This window comes from Odocoileus virginianus, chromosome X (assembly GCF_023699985.2).
Source record: "Odocoileus virginianus isolate 20LAN1187 ecotype Illinois chromosome X, Ovbor_1.2, whole genome shotgun sequence".
In the NCBI taxonomy this organism is placed as follows: domain Eukaryota; kingdom Metazoa; phylum Chordata; class Mammalia; order Artiodactyla; family Cervidae; genus Odocoileus; species Odocoileus virginianus.
This window is the reverse complement of record NC_069708.1, coordinates 37,938,898-37,950,308: the sequence shown is the minus strand read 5'-3', so window position 1 is coordinate 37,950,308 and position 11,411 is coordinate 37,938,898. Positions and strand designations below refer to the sequence as shown.

The window sequence follows — 11,411 nt, the reverse complement described above, 5'->3', positions numbered from 1 at the left end:
TTGAAGATAGATGGGAAAAAGTTGGGAAAGACTATGTCTAATAACTTATTTTTCTCTCTGTATAATAGGAGACATAGTCATCTTTGGCTGGTATAGGAGACTTCAGAATAAGAGGTCTGTAAAACCTCTCCTGGAGACCAGAATAGGAAACTACCCAGGAATCAGTAGAAGGAATGCTAAGCAGCATTGAGGGGTCCCATGTAGCACATAGTCCTCTCAAACAGACTAATTTTTGGACATCTAAGAAGAGTTAGCATTAATTAAAGAAAGAGACAAAGCCAAGCCCATTTCATAAAATATGTATATTTTATTACATCTCTGGGAAATGCAAAACAAATGGGGGAGGGAACACATCCTTCCACACACCATTCTAATTTAGCTGATATTAATTCAGAAAAGCTACAGCAAATATATATGTGCATATGTATATATATTTATATATACACACATATTTTTTTTTAATAAACACACTTAAAGTCACCAAATTCATCCTAATACTTCTACCTCTGCCTCCTCATTGATCATTTAATGTTGTTTGGATTGTATTCAGTTTGTGTTTTAGTCACTTATGTGATTTGTCAAACTGCACATTAGAAGATGTAAGGGGAAAACTTGGTTTAATTTATACCCAATGCATCAGTTACCCATTACACCATCTTTTTCACCATTATTTGAAACTTCACACATCTTGTAGTTCTCTATGCAGACTATTTCAGCTTCTAGTGCTGTACATATCTATATCTTCTGGATGGGACTGCCCGTGATCCATGAGCTTGGGGTCAGGCATAAACTGTGTAGCACCTGATAAAGTATTAAAATGAAAAAAAAATTAATCATTCATTTAGCAAACTTCTTGTTAATGTGGGGAACACATCAATGAGCAAAACAGATAAAAATCTCTACCAACATGGACCTAACATTCAAGTTGGGTGAAAGAGACAATAAGTTAAGTAAACGGTATGTCAGATGGTGGTATGCAGAAAAATAAAATAGAGTGGAGAGACATATGGAGAGATTGGGTGATCTGCAATTTTAAACAGGGTGGTCAGGGAAAGAAAGCCTTCCATATTTGAGCAGAGAACCGAAGGAGGTGCAGGTATGAGCCCTGTAGCTATTTGAGGGAAATGCCTTACTGGAAGAGCAGGTTGCAAGTGTAACATGCCTTAGGTATGTCTGAGGAGCCATAAAATGGCCAATATGGCTGGAACAGAGTTAGCAAGATGTGCTGATGGTGGATACAATGAGAGTGATAGAAGTCATGATCAGAAAACAGTGGAATGCTAGGCCACACAAGGTCATGAGAAGTTTTTCTCTTTTATTCTAAGAGATGAGAAGTCACTGGACAGTTTTGAGCAGAAGTGTAACATGATATTGTGTTTTTTAAAAGGTTACTCTTGGTTATGTGTAGAAGAGAGTGTAGGGAAACAAGCATAGAAGTAGGGAGACCAGTTAGGAAGCTATTATAGCAGAGAAGACTGCAGTATCCCAGGAGGGAACTGGTAATGGCTTTTATTAGGGCAGTGGAGGTGGTGAAAAGGTATTGAATTCTGGATAACTTAAGGACAGGATTTCCAAAATGGATTCAGTATGTTGTGTGAGTGATACTCTTTAATTTGAGAAACTAAAAGAATGGAGTTGACATTTACTGAGATGGGGGAAATATAGAAACATGTTTTGTTGTTGTTGCCATTCAGTCGCTCAGTCATGTCCGACTCTTTGCAACCTCATGAACTGTAGCCCACCAGGTTCCTCTGTCAATGGAATTTCTCAGGCAAGAATACTGGAATAGGTTACCATTTCCTTCTCCAGGGCATCTCCCCAGATCAGGAATTGAACTTCCATCTCTTGCATTGGCAGGCAGGTTCTTGACCACTGAGCCATCAGGGAAGCCCCAGAAACATGTTTGGGAGAAGGTAAATGAAGTGTTAAGTTTAAGGTGTGCTATATTTGAATTGCTAACTAGACATCACTTCATGGCAAATAGATGGGGAAACAATGGAAACAGTGATAGACTTTGTTTTCTTGGGCTCCAAAACAACTGCAGCCATGAAATTAAAAGACACGTGTTCCTTGGAAGAAAAGCTATGACCAACACAGAGAGCAAATTAAAAGCAGAGACATTACTTTACCAACAAAGGTCCATCTAGTCAAAGCTATGGTTCTTCCAGTAGTAATGTATGGATGTGAGTTCAGTTCAGTCGCTCAGTCATGTCCGACTCTTTGCGACCCCATGAACCGCAGCACGCTAGGCCTCCCTGTCCATCACCAACTCCGGGAGTCCACACAAACCCTTGTCCATCAAGTCAGTGATGCCATTCAACCATCTCATCCTCTGTCGTCCCCTTCTCCTCCTGCCCACAATCTTTCCCAGCATCAGGGTCTTCTCAAATGAGTCAGCTCTTTGCATCAGGTGGCCACAGTATTGGAGTTTCAGCTTCAGCATCAGTCCTTCCAATGAATACCCAGGACTGATCTCCTTCAGGATGGACTGGTTGGATCTCCTTGCAGTCCAAGGGACTCTCAAGAGTCTTCTCCAACACCACAGTTCAAAAGCATCAATTCTTCTGCACTCAGTTTTCTTTATAGTCCAACTCTCACATCCATACAAGACCACTGGAAAAACCATAGCCTTGACTAGACAGACCTTTGTTGGCAAAGTAATGTCTCTGCTTTTTAATATGCTGTCTAGGTTGGTCATAACTATCCTTCCAAGGAGTAAGCCTCTTTTAATTTCATGGCTGCAACCACCATCTGCAGTGATTTTGAAGCCCCCAAAAATAAAGTCAGCCACTGTTTCCACTGCTTCCCCATCTATTTGTCATGATGTGATGGGACCAGATGCCATGATCTTAGTTTTCTGAATGTTAAGCTTTAAGCCAACTTTTCCACTCTCCTCTTTCACTTTCATTAAGAGGCTCTTTAGTTCTTCTTCACTTTCTGTCATAAGGGTGATGTCATCTGCATATCTGAGGTTATTGATGTTTCTCCCAGCAATCTTGATTCCAGCTTGTGCTTCCTCCAGCCCAGCATTTCTCATGATGTACTCTGCATATAAGTTAAATAGGGTGACAATATACAGCCTTGACATACTCCTTTTCCTAATTGGAACCAGGCTGTTGTTCCATGCCTAGTTCTAACTGTTGCTTCCTGACCTGCATACAGGTTTCTCAAGAGACAGGTCAGGTGGTCTGGTATTCCCATCTCTTTCAGAATTTTCCACAGTTTATTGTGATCCACACAGTCAAAGGCTTTGGCATAGCCAATAAAGCAGAAATAGATGTTTTTCTGGAACTCTCTTGCTTTTTCGATGATCCAGCGGATGTTGGCAATTTGATCTCTGGTTCCTCTGACTTTCTAAAACCAGCTTGAACATCTGGAAGTTCATGGTTCACGTATTGCTGAAGCCTGGCTTGGAGAATTTTGAGCATTACTTTACTAGCGTGTGAGATGAGTGCAATTGTGTGGTAGTTTGAGCATTCTTTGGCATTGCCTTTCTTTGGGACTGGAGTGAAAACTGACCTTTTCCAGTCCTGTGGCCACTGCTGAGTTTTCCAAATTTGCTGGCATATTGAGTGAAGCACTTTCACAGCATCACCTTTCAGGATTTGAAATAGCTCAACTGGAATTCCATCACCTCCACTAGCTTTGTTTGTAGTGATGCTTCCTAAGCCCCACTTGACTTCACATTCCAGGATGTCTGGCTCTAGGTGAGTGATCACACCATCATGATATCTGGGTCCTGAAGATCTTTTTTGTACAGTTCTGTGTATTCTTGCTACCTCTTCTTAATATCTTCTGTTTCTGTTATGTCCCTGCCATTTCTGTCCTTTGTTGAATCCATCTTTGCATAAAATGTTCCCTTGGTATGAGAGTTGGACTATAAAGAATGCTGAGTGCTGAAGAATTGATGCTTTTGAACTGTGGTGTTGGAGAAGACTCTTGAGAGTTCCTTGGACTGCAAGGAGATCCAACCAGTCCATCCTAAAGGAAATCAGTCCTGAACATTCATCGGAAGGACTGATGCTGAATCTGAAACTCCAATACTTTGGCCAACTGATGTGAAGAACTGACTCATTGGAAAAGGCCCTGATGCTGGGAGGGATTGGGGCAGGAGGAGAAGGGGACAACAGAGGATGAGATGGCTGGATGGCAGCGCTGACTCAATGGACATGAGTTTGAGTAAACTCCGGGAATTGGTGACGAACAGGGAGGTCTGGTGTGCTACAGTTCATGGGGTTGCAAAGTGTTAGACACGACTGAGTGACTGAACTGAACTTACTGAACTAGACATCTGAATAGAAATACTGAGTAAGCAGTTAGAAATGTGAATCTAGAGTTCAGGAGTACCCTCGCTGGTTTATAAATTTTATGTTCCTAGGCTATAAATAGCATCTAAAACTATGGGACCATATGAGGTCATCCAGAACATCAGAAAAGAAGTCCAAGGAATGAGCCCTTTGGATACTCCAACTTTTTGAGGTTAAGAGTATTAGGAGAATATAACAGAGAAGACTGCAAAGAAACAGCCAGTCAGTGAAGTAAGAGAACCAAGAATAAGTGATATCCCACAGGCCAAGTAAAGAGACTGTTTCAAGGAGGAAGGAGTGATCATTTCTGTTAGAAGTTACTGATGGATTATATAAGACAGAGATTGGGAATGGAACCTGGATTTGGCAGTGCGGATCAATGGTGATTTTGATAAGCTGACTGTGTACCAGGCAAGATGTCACATTATTTTCATGCATTATCTCAGAATAACACCATGATACAGATGACATTTTTATATTATCCATGTTTTACAGATAAGGGCATTTTAATGTAGAGAGGTTAAGAAACTTGACCAGTGTCATCCAGGTGATAAGTAGTGGAGCCAGGATTGAATCCAGTTTTGTCTGACTCTCAATACAACAACCCTGGCTTTTCTGTAAAGTGGGGATTAAAGCAGGCAGAAATGTCACAAAATGTCACAACATCCTGGCTCTTCTGTAAAAGGGGGGTTAGAGTAGTCACAAAATATCACAAAATTATTTTAGTATTCAACCGAATAATAGATACAAAGTGGTACATATAATACCCTGTGTATGTTAAGTTGGTAAGAAGAATTTTTATATTTATTTTGTGACATACACTAAAAATATTTTTCACACTTTTTTTTACTTTGAATATTTTTCAAATTCTGATTCATTTTGAAATGATTTTTTTTTTTACATTTGAGAGACACACCTTTTTGCCATAGAGGAATTTAGTTTCTAGTTAAAAGTGAGAAATAGATTTATATACACTTATTTATTTTACAGCTACCTTTTCAGAAATAGTTTCTGTTTTATAAACTGGGATAGATCTATATGTAACTTCACCACTAAGTATATTTTAAAAACAGCCAGATCTTAAATAATCACTACCCATGACAAGAATACAGTTCTCCATAGACTTTTAACCTGGAATCCCTTTGGAGGAGGGGAGTCTGTGAACAGAATTCATGTGATCTATGAACTTGGATAGGGGAAATTTGTCTTTGTTTTCATTAACCTCTGACTGAAAATGAATGTCTTCTTCAATAATGCATGCAGGTAACAAACCACAATACTATACGCTTAACAGTACCTTAGACTCTGTCACTAAGAGAAACCATAGATATTCTTATGTAGATATTTTCATATCACACTGCAGTTGCAGATATCTTGAAATATTTATACTTACTACTACTTCAAAATTATACCCTTTATCAGATATGTTGTTAAATATTGTTGATTAATACAATTAGGGAAGCTCATACATTACTGTGTATTTTGTTTATGCATTTAAAAACATTCTGAGATGGGGTCTGTAGTACAAGTAGGTTAAGAAACAGTGGTTCTGATTGCTCCTTTTACAAATGCATCTTCCTGGTGGAAGTTTTTGGTCAGTACAAGTGAAAAATGTACTAAGAAATAGTTTTATCAAATAAACATACTTTAGATTCAGTTCAGTCACTCAGTCGTGTCCAACCCTTTGCGACACCATGAATCGCAGCACGCCAGGCCTTCCTGTCCATCACCAGCTCCCGGAGTCTACCCAAACCCATGTCCATTGAGTCGGTGATGCCATCTAACCATCTCATCCTCTGTCGTCCACTTCTCCTCCTGCCCTCAATCTTCCCCAGCATCAGGGTCTTTTCCAATGAGTCAGCTCTCGCATCAGGTGGCCAAAGTACTGGAGTTTCAGCTTCAACATCAGTCCTTCCGATGAACACCCAGGACTGATCTTCTTTAGGATAGACTGGTTGGATCTCCTTGCAGTCCAAGGGACTCTCAAGAGTCTTTTCCAACACTGCAGTTCAAAAGCATCAATTCTTCGGCACTCAGCTTTCTTTATAGCCCAACTCTTACTATAGATATACTATAATAAGCATTGACAAATACTTATTTTATATAAGCCTGAATGTGTCTGATTTGCTTAACAATGTCCATCAACTGACTAAATTTTCTAACACTTCTACTAACTTTCTTAATTTATATTATTGTCCAAAATCTGGTCATATAATCAGCTCGCCTAAATTTGAAAGGCTCTGTTGCCTTTAGATCCCCATCTCTCAAAATGTGTTGAAGGGCTTCAGATTTTTTGTTTATTCATAGCTTATATTGGTCATTATTAACTAGAGGAATGTGCATACAGAATTCCCTGTGGAGCTTTTCCTATAGTCCACCTGCTTGGAGGCCTGACCTCTGGAAATTCTAATTTATAATTCTTATGTAGAGTGAATTTTAGGAAAAAAAAAAAAAAAACTCAAGAAATTGTGATGTGGATCCCTCTGGCTTAGAACCACTTAGCCTAGTTCATTTGATTTCTGCCTTTTTAAAAAGGGTTTGTCTCATGCTTTTCTGAGTAATTAAAGATTATATTTTTCCTCAGAAATTTCTTCATCCCTTTTGATAAAAAGCTCTCTATCCTCCCAAAGAATTAGCGGTCATAAAACTCTTCTTGAATCTCATTCCCCTAATCATTATAATGCTTTTCTTTGTACTTTATCATATTTTAAATCTCTAATGAAAAAATATTTATGCTTGGCTTTTTTAGTCGACTTTAAAAAAAGCTGCTGTTATAGCAAACAGGTAAAGAATAAAGATGTTTATAAAACAGCAATGAATTATTGTCTCAAATAGCCATTAGGTGTTACCTGTTCACTGATAATTTAGTTCACGCCTTATCTCATTTATATTTTAAGCAAGTTCATTATCAAAACTAGGACAGATCACTAATAAATTGCTGAGTGAAGTTGTGAATATTCGAGATTTTATTTTTGTTGCTTTTGTATAAAATCAGGATGATATTCAGTATTCAGCTGTCTCAGTAACTGAAACACTTAAACATATTAATCATTGCAAAGTGTGTTCTCCCATTGATCTATTCTTTCCATTCTTTTTTCTCTCTGGCTTTAGTTTGTCTTTTTTATCCTATATTTGAGTTCATTATTTCTGTCCTCTTTTTGTATACAATCTGCTATTAAACCCATCCAATAGGTTCATAATTTCAGGTACTGTATTTTTCACATCTAGAATATCCACTTGATTTTTTCAGATTCCAACTGGCTGTGAAATTTTCCATCCTTTCATCCATTTTGTTCATCATATTTTCCACTTGACATATTAGCCATAGTTATTTTAAAGTGCTTTTCTGCTAACTTCAATATTTAGATCACCAGTGGGTCTGCTGTAATTTTTTTTCTCTTTTCTTAGTCATATCTTCCTGTCTCTTTGCATGACTAGTATTTTATTTGTAGAACTTCCTGTAGCTCAAATGGTAAACAATCTGCCTGCAATTCAGGAGACCAGGGTTCGAGCCCTGGGTCTGGAAGATCCTCTGGAGAAGGGAATAGCAATCCACTCCAGTATTCTTACCTGGAGAATCCCATGGATAGAAAAGCCTGGCAGGGTACAGTCCACGGGGTTGCGAAGAGTTGGACAAGACTGAGCGACTAACACACATTTTATTTGTATGGTGGACACTGTGTAAAAAAGAACTGTAGAAGCTCCAGATGATATCATCTGCCAGACTGGGGACTCTTTTCCTTTCTTGGGGAGGGGTAAAATATTGATACTTATCATCTCACTACAATCAGGCACTGAGCTGTGTTGCAGTTTATAGAAGAGTCAATCAACCCTGTTCCTCAGGTATGGTACTCTCTAGCTTCTGATTGACAGCTTGAGTTTCTGTCTCCCTAACACTAAAAGACTGTAGGAAATTTTGTTTTGCCTATCAGAATTTTGATTTGGATATTTAGTGTCATGACCCATATAATAATCTGGGAAATATCATGAGGGGAACATGAGTCATGTATGTATGGCACACCTCATCCCTCTAAAATAGGAATCAGCAAATTTATTTGCAAAGGACCAAAGTAAACATTTAAACTTTATAAACCATAGGTCTCCATCACAACCACTCAACTCTGCCATTTTAGGGTGAAAGCAGCCACAGACAATACATGAATGAGTGTGGCTGTGTTGCAATAAAACTATTTATGGATATTAAAATTTGAATTTCATACAATTTTCACTTGTCATGAAACATTTTTCTTCTGATTTTTAAAAAACTATTTAAATTACATAGGAACTGTTCTTGGCTTGTGGAATGTGCAAAAATAGTGAGCCAGATTTAGCACAAAGTCCATAGTTTGCCAATCTCTATTTGAGAGGGACATTAATCTTGTGAGACTGTGAGAGATTTCATTCTTTTTTTTTTAAATTATTTTAATATATTATGTATATTAATGTATATGAATGTATACACTGTCAAGAAAATTTTCTCAACTCGAAAAAAGTTTCTATGAAACATCTTCATTTCGACTACTTAGAGACAGAATATATTTTTTTCTGATTATTAAAAAGTATGCTAATTATAAAAATCCAAATACTATATAGATAAATTAAAAAGCAAAGGTCTCCCACAATCATACCTCTAGAAATAACTGTTTTCAATAATTTAAACAGGTTAGTACAAATTGTTCCAGAACACAGGCATATGTGCACACATAAATATACAGACTACAATTTGGTTTTTGTTACTTAATAATATATCCTGGACATCCATCCATATAATTTCATTCTGCTTTCATCAGATTTTGAAGAAGTCCATGTCACCAAATTTCCAAATTTGTGATTCCCAAAATAACAGTTGTCACCATAAATGTATATGGATGATAGAGGACAATCAAACTCATGCTCTGAGTCACAATATATTGTTGGACAATATACACAAGCTATTCTGTATGGTGAGAAGTGGTGGCCAGGGATGCGCTCCCCTACTAAGTAATGTGCTCCCAAAGTGTGCTCAATGACAAATTTGTTTATTGGCAAAATGAATAATTACTCTAGGCCAATGATAATGATATATTGTAACACTCATTGAGAATTTAGTATGTGCTTGACAGTGTACTTTTTGCTTTACATGCAATATCTCATTTAATCTTCATAACAATCATGTCAAAAAATATTATTATTGACTCTCTTTTATAGATGAAGAGACTGAGGCTTGGGGTATTAGATAACTTGCTCCAGGCAATAGAACTAGTAAATGCTGGATTTAGGATTAAGATTCACGTTCTATCTTAAAACCTATGCTCATGATCACTACTGTTTTTCACATAATGGACCTTTGGGATTGTATATGAAATGTGGAAATAATGCATCTCAATTCTGGGTCTACTATATAATCAACCCTGAATGATATATGATAAGGATGAATAGTACTGAGTATCTCCCTCCACTATATGTCTCCTTAGAATGCTTTTCATATACCAGATTACCTATGAAAAGCAGGCAAAAGTTTCCAGAATACAGATGTAAAAAGTCTACAAGCAATAAATGCTGGAGAGGGTGTGGAGAAAAGGGAACCCTCTTACACTGTTGGTGGGAATGCAAACTAGTACAGCCACTATGGAGAACAGTGTGGAGATTTCTTAAAAACTGGAAATAGAACTGCCATATGATCCAGCAATCCCACTTCTGGGCATACACACCAAGGAAACCAGATCTGAAAGAGACACGTGCACCCCAATGTTCATCACAGCACTGTTTATAACAGCCAGGACATGGAAGCAACCCAGATGCCCATCAGCAGATGAATGGATGAGGAAGCTGTGGTACATATACACCATGGAATATTACTCAGCCATTAAAAAGAATTCATTTGAATCAGTTCTAATGAGATGGATGAAACTGGAACCCATTATACAGAGCGAAGTAAGCCAGAAAGATAAAGACCATTACAGTATACTAACACATATATATGGACTTTAGAAAGATGGTAATGATAACCCTATATGCAAAACAGAAAAAGAGACTCAGATGTATAGAACAGACTTGTGGACTCTGGGAGAAGGCGAGGGTGGGATGTTTCAAGAGAACAGCATTGAAACATGTATATTATCTAGGGTGAAACAGATCACCAGCCCAGGTTGGGTGCATGAGACAGGTGCTCGGGCCTGGTGCACTGGGAAGACCCAGAGGGATCGGGTGGAGAGGGAGGTGGGAGGGGGGACTGGGATGGGGAATACATGTAAATCCATGGCTGATTCATTTCAATGTATGACAAAAACTACTGTAATGATGTAAAGTAATTAGCCTATAAAAAAAAATAAAAAAAAATAAATAAAAAGTAAATATTCAGCCTGTAAAAAAAAAACAAAAAACAAAACTGAAGGTGGAAGCAAAGACAGATGGGGATAGAACAAGAAATGAAAAACTGGTATTTCTTCTATGTAGATGTGACACATTGTTATAGCCTATAAGCTCGAAGAATCCAGAAAGACACATTTTCCTCTCCTGATTGAGAACTTCATAATCTAAAAAGATACACCGACTACAGATATGAGAAGGGCAAAACATTTATGAAAACACATAAAAAATTCAAACTACTAATTATAATACTATAAAGTTATTTAAGAAAATAATTTTAAAAATGAATTATTCCAAACAAACCTGATGTAGATTTGGTCTTTGTTTCAGAGCTGAGTTCTGTTGGCAAAGGCACTGGATGTTTCAGGTTGTGAGTTGTTTCTGCAGGTGTTTCTATTTCATCAGCACTTCCTAGCTGTTTACCAAAAAGATTTTTCTTTCATAAGTAAATTATTTTACTAAAATAATAAAATATCCTAAAAAATTATAGCATGCAAGGTAGTATATTCCTTCATCTCTTTTCATTCCATCCTTGACCTCTGTCTAGGACATCCACCTAAACAAAATAGTCTACATTTTTAGTCCATTTAAACTCTACCTTAGTTTTTTCTTTATGTTCAGGAAGTTTTTTGTTGTTTTTTGTCCACAGTGACTTAACAGCTTCGTACACTTGCTGGCTTGTAGCATATGCCTTTTTCCCAGCTACCTAATTAAAACAAAAAGTGAGTCAAATAACATAAATTTTTAAAAGTTAAA

At 37.5% G+C, this 11,411-nt stretch overlaps 1 protein-coding gene across 2 annotated transcripts in view; it reads right to left on the bottom strand.

The window, feature by feature from the left end:
• Positions 1 to 287: 287 nt before the first annotated feature.
• Positions 288 to 11,411, bottom strand: part of APOOL (apolipoprotein O like) — a 114,164-nt gene continuing 103,040 nt past the window's right edge. For both annotated transcript variants that reach the window (XM_020875481.2, XM_070461963.1), the window contains exons 7-9: positions 11,254 to 11,361; positions 10,959 to 11,070; positions 288 to 801 (exon numbers count right to left, since the gene is read on the bottom strand). In XM_020875481.2, coding sequence (XP_020731140.2) covers positions 713 to 801; positions 10,959 to 11,070; positions 11,254 to 11,361 — 309 coding nt within the window. In that variant the 3' untranslated portion in view covers positions 288 to 712. The remainder of the gene's footprint in view (positions 802 to 10,958; positions 11,071 to 11,253; positions 11,362 to 11,411) is intronic.